Source organism: Cucurbita pepo, chromosome 3 (genome assembly GCF_057944985.1).
Source record: "Cucurbita pepo subsp. pepo isolate OVF chromosome 3, ASM5794498v1, whole genome shotgun sequence".
NCBI classification, from domain to species: domain Eukaryota; kingdom Viridiplantae; phylum Streptophyta; class Magnoliopsida; order Cucurbitales; family Cucurbitaceae; genus Cucurbita; species Cucurbita pepo.
In genome coordinates, this window is record NC_141800.1 from 14,683,629 (window position 1) to 14,698,396 (window position 14,768).

General features: G+C 34.9%; 2 protein-coding genes across 2 annotated transcripts; one reads left to right on the top strand and one right to left on the bottom strand.

Moving 5' to 3' along the window:
* Nucleotides 1–2,461: 2,461 nt before the first annotated feature.
* Nucleotides 2,462–5,328, bottom strand: LOC111790040 (Tetratricopeptide repeat (TPR)-like superfamily protein). The gene has a single exon (XM_023670816.2). It carries the CDS (start codon nt 5,133–5,135, stop codon nt 2,634–2,636), a length of 2,502 nt encoding a protein of 833 aa, XP_023526584.2. The 5' UTR covers nt 5,136–5,328; the 3' UTR covers nt 2,462–2,633.
* A 3,371-nt stretch (nt 5,329–8,699) lies between these two features.
* CRT3 (calreticulin 3) lies at nt 8,700–14,742 on the top strand. The gene is made up of 14 exons (XM_023672806.2): nt 8,700–8,923; nt 9,430–9,537; nt 10,210–10,402; nt 11,204–11,462; nt 11,759–11,815; nt 11,900–11,947; nt 12,106–12,192; nt 12,274–12,331; nt 12,679–12,746; nt 12,986–13,081; nt 13,307–13,363; nt 13,449–13,535; nt 14,037–14,063; nt 14,468–14,742. Exons 1-14 carry the CDS (start codon nt 8,788–8,790, stop codon nt 14,477–14,479), a joined length of 1,293 nt encoding a protein of 430 aa, XP_023528574.2. The 5' UTR covers nt 8,700–8,787; the 3' UTR covers nt 14,480–14,742.
* Nucleotides 14,743–14,768: the final 26 nt, after the last annotated feature.

Here is a 14,768-nt window from a genome sequence, read left to right on the forward strand (position 1 = left end):
TTCGAAGCTTTGTAACGTAATGTGGCTTGACATGCAGGTAAGATAAATCAAACAAATGTTAAAAAAATTATTTTAAAAAAAATAAAAAAATAAAAAATATGTATAAAAGATTAATGTTAATTGTTTTTTAGGAATTAATTAACGGTTTTTGTAAAATATTTTTTAAAAAAAAATGTAAGGGAGACATGGCAATCCTTGAAAATGACCATAAAGACCTTTCCCCTTTTGCAATATTAACAAATAATGGTCTATTTTATTCCTTAAACTTGATTTGTGATGGTTAAACTATAATTGATTAGTGGATTAATGTTAATTATTAAGAATTTAAGGGGATTGCGATCGTTCAATATATTCCATATATAATGTTAAGAATTGTACGAAGACGAGTTTAAAAATTTGATGATCTGAAAAATTTAATCAACTCAATTCAATTTGAACGATCTGGATTGAGTTATGAACTTATTTGGATTTGGTTAAAATAAATGAAATTTTTTTTTGCGATAAAATTATATATATTTCTTCATGTATTTGACACATAATTTAAAGTTTACTAATTTGGCCCAAAATGGGTGAGCCCAATTATTCAATTAAATCTTTGTTTATTTCTCTGTTTTTGGGCTTTCTTGGAAATACCTAAAAGGTCCCTGTTTTAGTTTAAGCCCTTAGCCATTTCTATGCCCTTCTCTGTACATTTTATATGATTATTCGAATTCATGGAGAATTTTCTATGTTTTTGTGTGCGTTTCATAACTTTTGTGTTAGTCTCCTAATTTGAATCGGACTCGTTGAAGTCAAGCTTCCTATCTAAATCGGTTTCGGGATTCGATCATACTGATGCCCTATTTATTCTCGTTTATGTGTGCTCGTTTAGCTTGTGCAATTTCGTTTTATTGTTTTTTTATGTTGAGACTGATCAAATAGATTCACGTAGAAGTATAAAAAGAGTTTTTTTATCCATTTGACCTTGTGGTAAAACTAAATTCGTAGAAATCGTTTGATCTTACGATAACGTTAAATGATAAGATAAATCTTGTTCTAATGAATTATTGAATTGTTAATATTTTCTTTTAGAGATGTTCATATGATCCGAGAATAGGTTGAGTTGTGTTAGATTTTTTTTTTCTTGGTTTGGATTGGGTTGAATTTTTTAAAACCAAAACTTTGGATCTATTCATTGATTGACATTGACCCGAACAATCTGAAAATAGAGTTACAACCCAACCCGACCCAACCATGTCTTACTTTTAAGATTTAGCCAACTCAATCTGTGTTTTAGGTTGAACCACAATAATTGTTTTGATACGTTTTCAAATAAAAAACACCACAGTTTCAAATATATATTGACTAATAAGAACAAAAATTCGGTGTAAGAATATGATATCATCCACATTTTCAACATTGATGGCATTTATGTGGAGCGATATTCAAAACTTATAGCGAGAGAAACCCAAACTTAGAGAAACGTCCCATTTGATATCTCGACACCATGGCCAATCCTACACTTTTCAACTCAAGTGCCCCTTTTTTTCTCATTTCTTAGAAGTGTATCATCCAAGGAAGTCAACATAATCCATATATTATATCTCCATGAAGAAATCTTCAAAGGAAAGGCTCCAAATAATATCAAAAAAGGTGGATGAGCCTTCACTTTTTGTATTGATGGGAATGAATGTAAGAACATTCAAACATGGAATTTGATCATACTATACTATTCAATTACCTTTGATTTTTAACTGAATTATCTACAAATGCTTTGTGGTAATTGGAAGGGAAATCACTTTCGATTGATAAGATGTTTCCCTACTCTTATCATTTTAACCTTTCCCACACAACACAACAAAGTTTTGGCCACCTAAATACGTGTAATGTAAACCCAAAACTATTGATAAAAAGACCATGACTGTTCATACTCATGAATCAACTAATCCATATGGATTTTTATTTGTTTAAACTCAACCCAATAAATATAACCCAACCTAAATCATAGAAGTTGAGTTGATCACGTTCTTTCGAATCACCGTCCTTTTGAACACCCTAAAGATTACCCACGAACACCCTCGAATTGGATTTCTACGTAATACTAATTCTAACCAAATGAGTTTGATAATCAACCCAAAACATGAAGCTGAAAGAATTTATTATCAAGAAGTTGTTGAACTATCAAATGCATATATAGCCACATGGAGAAGCAGGGAAAACACCACACTTGACTGATTAATGTGGCTTTAAAAGGAGTGATTATAATAATTGCATTTATGTCAAATGAATTTCAAAGGAGGTTTCTGGCTTTTCTGCTATCCTATTGTTGATGATATGTCTAGAAATGGTTGATCTAAAGGTTGAACTAAGTAAAGGATTTGATATAAAGGATCTAGGCCACGCTAGAACGGAAACTTTCAGAGATCGAGCTGCTAGAAGTCTACTAATTTCAACAAAAATGCTAGAGTAAGTCGACAAGACATAGCATACAACCAAGGTAGGAAGGATTTACGATTAATATTTTACTACCAGCAGCTTTTTACCACAGAATCACAGCTATGATATAGTTTTTCTATTCTAGTCTAAACCAAAGGAGTTCTGGATGACAAGTCTGTATCAATGGAAATCCACAACAAGAATGAAGTAAATTTTGCTTACCAGTAGTCAGCACAAGAGCATAACCCATCCTCAAAGTGATGAAAACGATTCATGTCTCGAATAATAATACTGCGTCCAACAATCTTGGATATTAACTTGATTGCAGAATGGCAATCAACGCAAATACGAAGATTTTTAATTATGCGAATCGGGCATCCAGCTGGCATCTTAACCAGACCGAAAGCTAAGGCTAATCTTTCACTGTGTAGCCAAAGGAGACGCTCCTTCTCATCGTCTTCCACGTCAAGTAGGACAGCATTAAGATGAGGAGAATATCCTGTCTTCCTGGCTTTCATGTTTAAGAGTTCAAGCATTCCATTGATTAACTTCAAGTCGGGGTGCGAAGTATCGGCCACGGTGAAACAATGAACGCTACCCTGGTTCTCAATCCAACTTAAGCCAGGCTCTTTCTTTACTCCTTTTCTTTTCATATGCTTTCTAACATGAGCCACATTGTCCCACCTTCTCGCCCTTGCATAGACGTTGGACAATAAAACATGGCTTGCTTCATCTCGAGGTTCCATCTCGAGCACACGCTGTGCAGAGATTCTTCCTAGTTCAACATCATTATGGATTACACAAGCCCCAAGCAGAGCACGCCAAATCATTACACTAGGTTCAAAAGGGATATTTTCAATAAACTTCACAGCCTGATCAAGATTACCTGACCTTCCTATAAGCCACACCATACAGGTATAATGCTCCATACATGGCTCAATGCCATAATCTTGTTTCATAGAATTAAAATACTTTTTTCCTTCATCTAACCGGCCTGTGTTGCTGCATGCTGACAAGAGACCGACAAAAGTCAACTCATCGGGTTTGCACTCTGTTTTTATCATAAGATCGAACATTTTTATTGCCTCCACTCCTAGACCGTGCATAGAATATCCACAGATAATAGCATTCCATGAAACTCTGTCTCGTAGATTCAACATGTCAAACATCGAACGAGCATCTTTAATACTACCACACTTGGCATACATATCTATTAAAGCATTACCAACTGCAATATCTTGGCCATAGATGGTTTTAGCTGTCAAGCAATGAATCTGAAGTCCAAGTTCTAAGGCAGCAAGAGTAGCGCAAGCACGGAGAATGCTAGAGTACGTCACTTCAGTTGCCTGAACTTTGTATCGAAACATATCGGAAAATAGACTCAATGCCTTCTCCCCATCACCCAACTGCACATAGCCTACAATAATTGTGTTCCAAGAAACATCATTTCTGTCCGATAATGCCTCGAAGAGTTCCATTGATTTCTCAATACACCCACATTTAGCATAGCAAGCCATAAGGGCATTGGACACAAACACATCAGCAGATAGACCAGCCTTAAGTGCATGTCCATGGATTGTTTTACCCAAAGCTAAGGCCTCCATGGCTGCAGAAGCTTGGAGCACACTAGAAAATGTAAATTCATTGGGCACAACAAAAGCTCTCCTCATTTGACAAAAAAGTTCCAAAGCCTTTTCAGATTGACCACTCTGAGCAAATCTTGCAATCATGAAACTCCATGGAATCACATCCTTTTTAGGCATATCCCCAAAAGCTCGCCAAGCATCATCATTATCTCCACATCTGGTGTACAATTCAAGTAGTGCAACTCCGACATAAAGATCTCGCTCGTAACTGGTTTTTAAAGCAGAACAATGAACCGTCTTCCCTGCATCGAAGTTCTGCAGGCCAAGACAGGCCTTAAGCACACCGGCAAAAGTAAAATTGTTTGGTCTGAATCCAGCTACACTCATCTGTGAGAAGAGTTCCAATGCTTCAGAGAAACAATCATTTTCGGCGTAAGAAGCGATCATGCCAGTCCAAGCTACCATATCCTTACAACTAATCCCATCAAATACTTCTCTAGCCATATTAACGCAACCACAAACAGAGTAAGCATCGATAAGAGCAGTCCCAATAAAAGTATTAGAACCATATCCAATCTTAAATACACAACCATGGACAACACTCCCCAATTCTGCCCATTCCATACTAACAAGCAACTTCAAAACACTAGTGAAAACAAACGGATTAAGCTCATGACCTTCACCGTGTAGTCTACCAAATAACTCAAACGCCTCAAAGAATTCATTAGACTGCACATACCCGTGAATTAGCGTCACAAACGAAACCGTATTTCTCTCAGGCATTTCATCGAACACATTTCTGGCATCGGTCAACAACCCAAGTTTCACATACGCATTGAGAAGGACGTTGAAAGCAAACAAATCCAAACAACCACCTTCTTTCACAATCTTACAATGAACAAGTTTTCCCAAATTTGCATCACCCCTTTGGATACAGTCTTGGAGCAGAGCAGCATAGGCATGAGAATCCAACTCCGACCGCGGTCGGTCGGCCATACTCCCCGTCCATTGCTGAGGCAGAGCAGCCTGCGCAGAGAAGTAATACCGAAGATTGCTTCTTTGAGCACCATAACTGTAATGCGCTCGGAAAGATGAACATGGTAGCTTTAGGCGGTGACCAAACGACCTGATCATGCGCCTCAAAATACCAAGTTGAAGCTCAGAGTGTATCCAAGAAAAACCATGAGAAACAAAAGTGATAGTTTGGACCGTAAATTGACAACAATTTCACTGTCGCCGCCACTCACTGATACGAGGTTTCCAAGAGCTGGTTTGAAAATGGGATTCAAACAACAAAGCCACCCTTTCCCTAGCCCAAAAACAGAGATTACAAGTTTCCTAAGTTATAATATATATATATATCTTAATAAATAAATATTTTACATTTTTTAAATAAATATTACGACTATTATATTCACATTTTTTTTTATTATTTCATAAGTTTATTATAATATAATAGGAACGTCCATCCACGTCTATTACAAGAGTGATTCTGCTATCAATATTGGAATTTTAATTTCTCGAACATGTAATATTTCAGTCTCCATAGATGTAACTTTGAGCTAAAATAGAAAAATGTACAAATTTTATTTTAGCCCACAAGCCCGGTTTGTGGGTCTTTTTTTTTTTTTTTTTTTTTTTTTTTTTTTAGCTTATTTGACTATTTTCTCTCGTCTATCTATTTATTTAATAATTAAAACAAACCCTAACTTGGATCTTATTTTTTTTTTTTTTAGCTTATTTGACTATTTTCTCTCGTCTATCTATTTATTTAATAATTAAAACAAACCCTAACTTGAATCTCGAGTAAGATCGGAATATGAAATCCCTCTACCCTACTCCGTAGTAAATAGAGGTGGAGTAAGGGCAAGGGAACGAAGCAGCGAAGAATCAAGCTAGGGAACACTCTAGATTGACTAAAGGGGGAAAAGCTCTTTGAGCTCCCCTTCATTCGTTGCTAGCGTGTTCGGAAACTGCATCTCGCATCGCATACTGGATATCTCAAATTCATTCACCCAAAGACTGAAGATCGAACTAATCTCATTCTTTTTTATTCATACTGCAACGCACCAACCGAAGCAGAAAGCGAAGCTCCTCCGTAATGCCTATCTATATATGTGAGTGGAAGAAGGTTAGATCCAATCGAACTCCTATACGGCTCGGGCGTAGTAGATCCGGACGCCTAGCATGAATCAGCCTTCTCTGGTGGTGGCACTATACCGTCAGTTCTTCGGAATCTTCTTCCAATCGGAGTTGCTTTACTTTGACAAATAAATTCCTTGAAAACATAATTTAATAAAAAAAAAGTTATGAACATCAATTTATTTTTCACTAAATAAATATTAGAAAGTCTAAAAAAATTAAAAGATTTATAGACCATTCTTAACATTTTAGTCATTTCCCCTTCTGTCTCGATCTTTCTCTCTCCGTGGAATTTAATACAGAAGTCGTCTCCTGAGCTTGGTCCACGTCATCAATTCAGTCAACTTTCCCGTTGACTACGCTTACCGACGTGTTCTTCTCCTCAAAGGACCAATCACTACTAGCCCCTTCAATTTTAGCCAATCATAACCTGCCATGTAGGACACTAACCCCTTTTCCCCGCTTCGTGGAATCAATAGTGTAGACCAATTTATTATTTCAGTCCCCTTCCACGTGGTATTCAATTTACACATTTGCCCTTAAACTTGTTAAATCAATTTTTATTTTGATTTTTACTATATATTCTATTTTTCGCTTAGACTAAATTAAATTAACAGAAAATATGTTGTAATTATTTTAATTTACATATATTTTCTAAATTAAGAAATTTCTTTCAATGGCAATTTTATACTTGGTTCTAAAGGTTATTTTTTATATTTTATTATACTATATTTGAAATATACACAATTCTTTTGTGATTTATTATTTATTATTTATTTATAAACTAATGGTGTATTTTTTACTGGTGAATCTTATCATTAGATTTTGATTTGAATAATGATGAAAATATAAATAATAAAAAATGTCATAATTTTAATGATTGAAGTTGTTCATAAAATTTGATTCTGGTAAGTTGATTTGTTATAATTGTTTTTTAAATTTATGGGTTATATAGAAATTTTGAAATATAGGTCGAGATCGAGCAAAAATTTGGGTCTCATTTAGTCAAACCCTAAGCGCCTTTAGGTCAAGGGTGTTGGATGATGGCTAATTTAGGGAATGATCATGGGTTTATAAGTGAGGAATACTAACTCCATTGGTATGAGGCCTTTTGGGGAAGCCTAAAGCAAAGCCATGAGTGCTTATGCTCAAAGTGGACAATATCATACCATTGTGGAGAGTCGTGTTCATCTAACTTGGTATCAGAGCCATGCCCTAAACTTAGTCGTGCCAATAGATTGGTAAATCCTCAAATATCGAACAAAGAACTCCTAAAGAGAAGGAGCCAAGCCCCTCCTCGAAGGCAGTAAAAAATGACTAAGACTCCAAAGGAGTCGAGCCTCGATGATTAAGGGGAGGCGCACTTTGTTTGAGGGGAGGTGTTGGATGATGGCTAATTTAGGGAATGATCATGGGTTTATAAGTGAGGAATACTAACTTCATTGGTATGAGGCCTTTTGGGGAAGCCCAAAGCAAAACCATGAGAGCTTATGCTCAAAGTGGACAATATCATACCATTGTGGAGAGTCGTGTTCGTCTAACAAAGGGAATGACAAGTCTCGGGTCAAAGCTTAAAAGGGAGCCTTAGCTTAAGGTCGATGCTAATCCTACCATTTCATACCGAACGAGCACAAGGACAATCCAAACGAGGTTAATCGCATTCATTTTCGTCAAATTAAAGGAAAAAAAAAAGATGGAAACCAATGTATATAATGAAAAAATCAAGCCATTTGTACCAAGCGCACTGCGCTTTCCCTTGCCCAGATGTTCGCCTCAGTCTTGGAAAGGTGACCCGCTGAAGACAAGAGCCCTTTAACATGTTTACGAAAACCTCTTAGAGAGAGGGGGTTCGATCAGTAGAGGGGACTACTTTGCCTCTCCAGAAGAAAAAGAGCCTCGCTGGACAACTGATCCCGTTGATCATATACCTGGGAGGGACCGTGTCACATTATGGTAAGTCCTATTATTAGATTTTTATTTGAATAATCACAAAATAATAATAATAATAAATGATAAAATGTTTAATTTTCAAGATTTATTAATACATTTAATTTAATTTTTTTTATAAATGTACGTTTCAAAAATAATATTTAAAAGTTGGGAGATAATTTATGAAGTATCAATAAACTATTTTTCGTTTGTAAAAAAAAATATAAATTTTTTTTTTCATAAAAGTAAAGTCATTAATGCTATTTTTAAAATTACAGGAGTATTTTTTAAAACACGACAAAATATTTTTAAATAATTTTAAAATATTAATAAAACTTTAAAAGTTTCGAAATATTTTTAAACACAGTTTAATGGTTTCATCACAAATTAATGGTAAATATTTTTATTTTTTTACCTTAAACGACCAAATATAAAATTTAAGTATAATTTTATTAATTTAATTCTTTTTATTAAAAATATTTCCCCAAAAAAAAACCCCTAAAAATTGCATCGTACATTATTAATTAATTTGGTTAAAATTATTATTAGAAAATTGGATTAAAAAAAAAAAACGAAAAAAAGAGTATAATATTCAAAAAGTAGTTTCTAGAAAGGACGAAGCAAAGGCCTTAGAATTTAAGAGCGCCCTTTCTTCTTCCTCCGAACCTCAGATTGTTCATTCTATTGGTATTGACTTGCTTGACTCGCCTCACTAATGGGGGAGCTTACTCCCAGCCCCAATCTCCGCCTTCTTCCTCCTGCAAAGCTTCTCATTCTCTTTCTACTAATCAATTCCATCTTCTCCTTCCACTCTGCTCTCTCTGAAATTTTTTTCGAGGAGAAATTTGAAGGTAAATCCTTCAGTCTCGTGTCCTGTGTACAATGATCAGGCAACTCTGTTTTTGTTTTTTATTTTTTTGCTTTTTGATGTGTTTGCACTTTTGTGATGTGAAAGAATTTCGTTTCGTTTTCGTTTTTTTTCTTTTTTCTTTTGATTTTGATTTCTTCGAAGCGCGTATGGTTAAATGTACTGTCCGATCCGCTTTTTGGAGATGGATGTGGCACTGCCTGATTTAGGTTTTTTTTTTCTTTTGATCTTGTTGTTATGTTAGAGAAATGGAGTTTTTTGGATTTCGATGGTTTTGTTTTAGTGGAAGTGTGAGGTATTATTATGCCTGTTTTTAGAAGGTAATCCGGTTTTGTTTTGCGTTTATTTTTTTGGCTGCTTCTGAATGTCGTTGAAATGCTGTAGTTTACGCAACGTGGGGCAATTTAAGGTTTGCAACCTGGATTTTATTTAGGTAAGCTTCGTTTCTTCCTTACTCTGATACGTAATGTTTCTTTTCTGTGAGGTTAGATGGATGGAAGAGTCGTTGGGTCTTGTCTGATTGGAAAAGAAGCGAAGGGAAAGCTGGAACTTTTAAACACACAGCCGGAAAATGGTCTGGAGATCCAGACGATAAAGGTTATTTATTATTCGTTACTTTGCTAGAAATTGCTGATCGTTTGTTCATAATAAATTTAAGATTCAACACAGTTTATATGTCCAAGAAACGAACAAAATTGATGCATTGATGAGTTCATTTATTATTTTTTTTTTTAAAGTAGGTCGTATATGTAACTTTCTATCTTTGCCCAAAATCTACTAATTTGGTCCTTTCTTTCTCTGGAAACTGATTTTAAAGAACATTTCTTCAAGCTATGAAAGTCTTTTTTTTTTTTTTTTTTTTTTTTTTTTTTTTGAAATACCTTCTGGTCCCTGGACTTGGAACTCATTCCATTTTAGTCTCAAATGTCCAAATTTAGTCAATAAATTTGAAAATTAGTCCTTAATGTTAGTTTGAAGCTAATTTGTATACCATAATGATTACATTTTGATTCGAGGAAAGACACTATTTTAGTATTATTCAAAATTTATAGAGGAAAAACTGATAGCGGTATAGTGTTTTGGACAAGATACCACTCTACGAACAGTAGGAACTAATTTTTAAGATTTATTAAAAGTATAAGGACTAAATTTGGACATTTGATAGTACGAAGACTAAAATAAAACATGTTCCAAAGTACAAAAACCAAAATGGTATTTTAACCTACTTTCTCTGATAGCAGATGCTGATGATGACTGTAAATTTTGCAGGGATTCAAACTTACAATGATGCTAAGCATTTTGCCATATCTGCAAAGGTACCAGAGTTCACCAATGAGAACAGAACTTTAGTTGTTCAGTATTCTATCAAATTTGAACAGGATATTGAATGTGGTGGCGGGTACATCAAGCTTCATTCTGGTTATGTCAATCAGAGGAAATATGGTGGTGATACCCCTTACAGGTCTGTCAACATGTTATGATGTGCTGTTCTTTATCTCTTTGTTTGTCACTAACTTGAATGAGTAATTCATTCCTCTTATGGTATGAGCTCATAAACTTTCTGATACTTGTGAGCCAGTCTCATTAGACAATGTTGTCATATGGTGTTTTCGCATATCTATATGCTATGGTAATCAAGCAATCCTTAAGAAAATGGATTGGACAATCATAGTAAGGAAAATGATTTGGCTTCAGGCTTGTTCAGTTCAGTATATCCCTCTTTTCATATTCTTTAGGGTAAGTCTTATGTTAAAATAATAAATTTATGGGCAGGACTTCTCATTTTGTATCTTTTCCAGTAAATTTATATTCTTTGATTAAAAAATATGATCATCATAATAATAACATCAGCTTTGCTGAGAAAATTTTCCCCACCATTGGACAGTGACCCTACATATAGGCATTTTTCCGCCAAATGGTAAAATACGACAAACTTGTATGGGCGAATTTCATCATGGTGTTGTACATGGTGTACCTATTTTATATTTACCATGTGAATAGTATCTTGCTTGATACTACTAACTATGAAGATAGGAAGCCGCTGCTCCCTGCTTCTACTGATTGAAATTCTCAATTCTTTTTTTTTTTCTCTCAAAAAAGATTTAAAAAGTAGAAGGGAAACTTTATCCTGTTTGGCTGTTGAATTTCATCTGTTTCTATCTTTTATATTTTGTGAACTCTCAATGGTCTTTAAGTTGTCTGTATAAAAATGTATTAATAGCAAATGGAAATGACTATTCTAGATCATCTTTGTTTCTTGCAGTTTGATGTTTGGACCAGATTTATGTGGTACTCAGACGAAAAAACTCCATATGATACTTTCTTACCAGGGACAGAATTATCCCATAAAGAAGGATTTGCAATGTGAAACGGACAAGTTAACTCATTTCTACACATTCATTCTTAGACCTGATGCTAGTTACAGTATCCTTGTTGATAATCGAGAAAGAGATTCTGGAAGCATGTACGGTGATTGGGACATCCTGCCACCAAGGAAAATCAAAGATGTTAAGGCAAAAAAGGTGCTCTTCGGATACTGTAATTTTCAATATCTATACACTTATGTTAGACTTGTGAGTAGTTTTTATATATATGATCCTAAATAAGGTCTTATTCTTGTTCAGTATTATCTGCTTGAACTATTGAAGTCCTCAAATAAGTTGCATCCATATGCAACTCGTATCATATTATACTTACAGCATGCTTCTGTGTTCCATCTGTTGGTGTTAAGGATTCATAGTCTATTATCAAAGATATGCCAAATAGTTGCTTTGCAAGGATGCACTTTAAAGTTTCTAAAATTCCCTTTACCTTACAGCCTGCTGACTGGGATGACAGAGAATACATTGAAGATCCTAATGATGTTAAACCGGAGGTATTTAGCTGTACATTTTACCTGATGGTTGTAGGATGTTATATATCATAGCTTTAAATAGGTTCTTTTCGTTCTTTTATTTAGGGATACGATTCAGTTCCAGCCGAGATTCCTGATCCAAAGGCAAAAGAGGTTTGTTGATACTTTTGCATGCATAATGTGGTCAAATCAAGTTTTACATCCTTCCGAATTGCTGAAGGGTTCTAGTACTAACAAGTTTTGTTGGAAAACTTTCTCCTTGTAAATTAGTTCTGGTGATGTACTTGACCTCTTTGATGTTTCTTAAATAGCCTGATAATTGGGATGAGGATGAGGATGGCTTATGGAGGGCTCCCAAGGTTCCAAATCCAGCATACAAGGGACCGTGGAAGCGTAAGGTGCAATGAGTGTTTTCCTATATATATTCATTGGAATGTGTTCTGTAAGAGTTCTTATTTATCTAATGGCATACTCCACAGAAAATAAAAAACCCCAATTACAAGGGAAAGTGGAAGACTCCATGGATCGATAATCCAGGTATGTTTCTTCTCAGCTGTTCAGATGCAGACAGCAGAAGGCATTTGTGACAAAAGAATTGCCATAACATTAATGTCACGGAAACTGAATGAATTTATTTTATGTCATGGAAGCTGCCTGAAAATGGACTTGTCTATTTCAATATTTTAGATAATTGGTAAAACAGTAAAGCTAATGGTACATAATCATGATCTCATAGGCTCTCCAAGTTGATTCTTAGACTCTTATCATTTATTCAGTTGTTAAAGTTCTGTTTTGAGAAATGGCCAGCCAAATTAGCTAAATTTCTCATTAAATGACGTCATATTAATTTCTTCTTTTTTCATTTTTCTGTTCTATTTATCCAGAGTTTGAGGATGATCCTAATCTTTACGTGCTGAAACCAATAAAGTACGTGGGCATCGAAGTTTGGCAGGTAGATATCATGATTTGTTTTGGTTTCCCTTTCCAAAATGCCGGTTAGTTGCCAGAGTGAAAGTTAAAATTAATTATATTCTCTCATGATTTGGCTAATTGTTGATATTTGATATTTGTCTGTAGTCCCTTTTTGGTTCTGTATTCTAGACCAAGTATAATAGGTCTCAATATCTCCAGTAATTGGTTGTCTAAATTATGTTGTGTAGCATCTGCTTGATGTCTGATGTTGGATTACAGGTAAAAGCTGGATCAGTGTTTGACAACATTTTGATATGCGATGATCCACAGTATGCAAAGGAAGTTGTTGACAATACGTTTGCAAGTAATAGGGAGGTATATATTACATTTCCTGGAAAATTCATATTGGACAGCTCCAAGTAGCAGGAGCTTTTCAAATTTACTTCCTTTCATCCTACCCCCAGCCCAATATTTGAAAAAGAAATCACACAAAAGGAGGAAAAAGGATAAAAAAAAAAAAAAAAAAAGTGAAATTAGAAGCAGCAGTCATTCCCATGATTGAATGTAGAGTTGTCAATTGCAATATGTTTACAATTTCAGGCTGAAAAGGAAGCTTTTGAGGAAGCAGAGAAAGAAAGGAAGGCTAGGGAAGAGAAGGTGAGAAGTCTTCTCGGTTTTATTGCCTGATGACATAACACATCATGAATTCTAAAGTTTTCTATTTAATATAAACTGAGTGTAGGAGGCTGAAAGGGCTCGAGAGGAAGGTGAAAAGAGAAGAAGGGAGCGGGATAATCGTCACAAAGATAGAAGAAGGCATTATCGGAGGGTATATCTCTAACTGAACATATCTCATCTATAATTTATCGTCTATATTGTGCATATCTCTTCTGGTCTTTGCTGCCACAAAAGAGTTGGGCCAAGTTATTTTATCGACTTCCTGAACAGTACTCTTTCCCTTAAAGATCGTCTTTCTTGCAAGGGGCAAGAGTGTGTTGGCTTTATAACTTTTATTGTTCCCAATTTTGCATTTTGGTGGTTATAATTCATTTTAACCCGAATTCAGTGTTCATACAACCCCTAATAAACCCATTAGTCTATTTAGTTCATTTTTAGAGTGTGCTTGCTCAAAGCTACTGCTGTTTCGGTTTGGCTTGCACTCATGCATTCTTAGGCAATCATATCCTATATCATTCCCAAACTCTTCAAGATTGAAGTCGCTCTTTATCTTCCTTCCTCTCCACCTGGAAAGAATGCGAGATGTTCATACTCAAATTTTCTTTGTTCTTATGGGAAGAATCAAGTCTAATCTTAAAATTTTGCTTTGCAGGATCGGCATCACTTTGATGACTACCACGTAAGTTTCCCCTCCCCACTTTTGCTTATATTCTAAATCTATCCCAGTTGTTTAAATATCGAAAAAAAACATCGAGTTTTCTATCTTCATAGCGAAGATGAGGAAACTACTATTAAAATGTTGATGCAGATCAATATTCCTTAAGAATTCATGGAGAGACCAACTTTGATTTAATAAGTTTTTCACGTCTAAAAAGTTATAAACCAAGTATTAGTATTCTTTATGTTTTGTCAATTATTTTATGGTATGTTAGATATATGAAATATAACCTCTCCACTGCCTCGCTTCTATTTATGAACATATAGACATTTTAGCATTCAATTGTATTTGCAGTTATGTTGATGTTGAAGCAAACAAAAACTTCACAGTAAGTCATTGTAATAAACTCATTGGTGGTATTGCAGGATGAGTTATGAGGACGTTTGGAAGTCCACTTCACTTCACTTTGCTGAGAGGAAATATAATTGGTTCAGAAGACGTCCAACCATTTTGTGCTTCTGCTGTGATATTAGAAACTACTGCCTTTTTAATTGTTGTAATGAAACTTGCACATTAAGGGGGGTTTGTAGTTCTCTTTCCACTATGTATTTCTTGTGTTTGAATCTTTGCTTGCAGGTCCTGAAATTCGCTTTCACAAAGCTAATTCCAAATCGCATGGACTGATTTTGATTATTAATAATTGTTTCACCTGCTCAATATTTATTA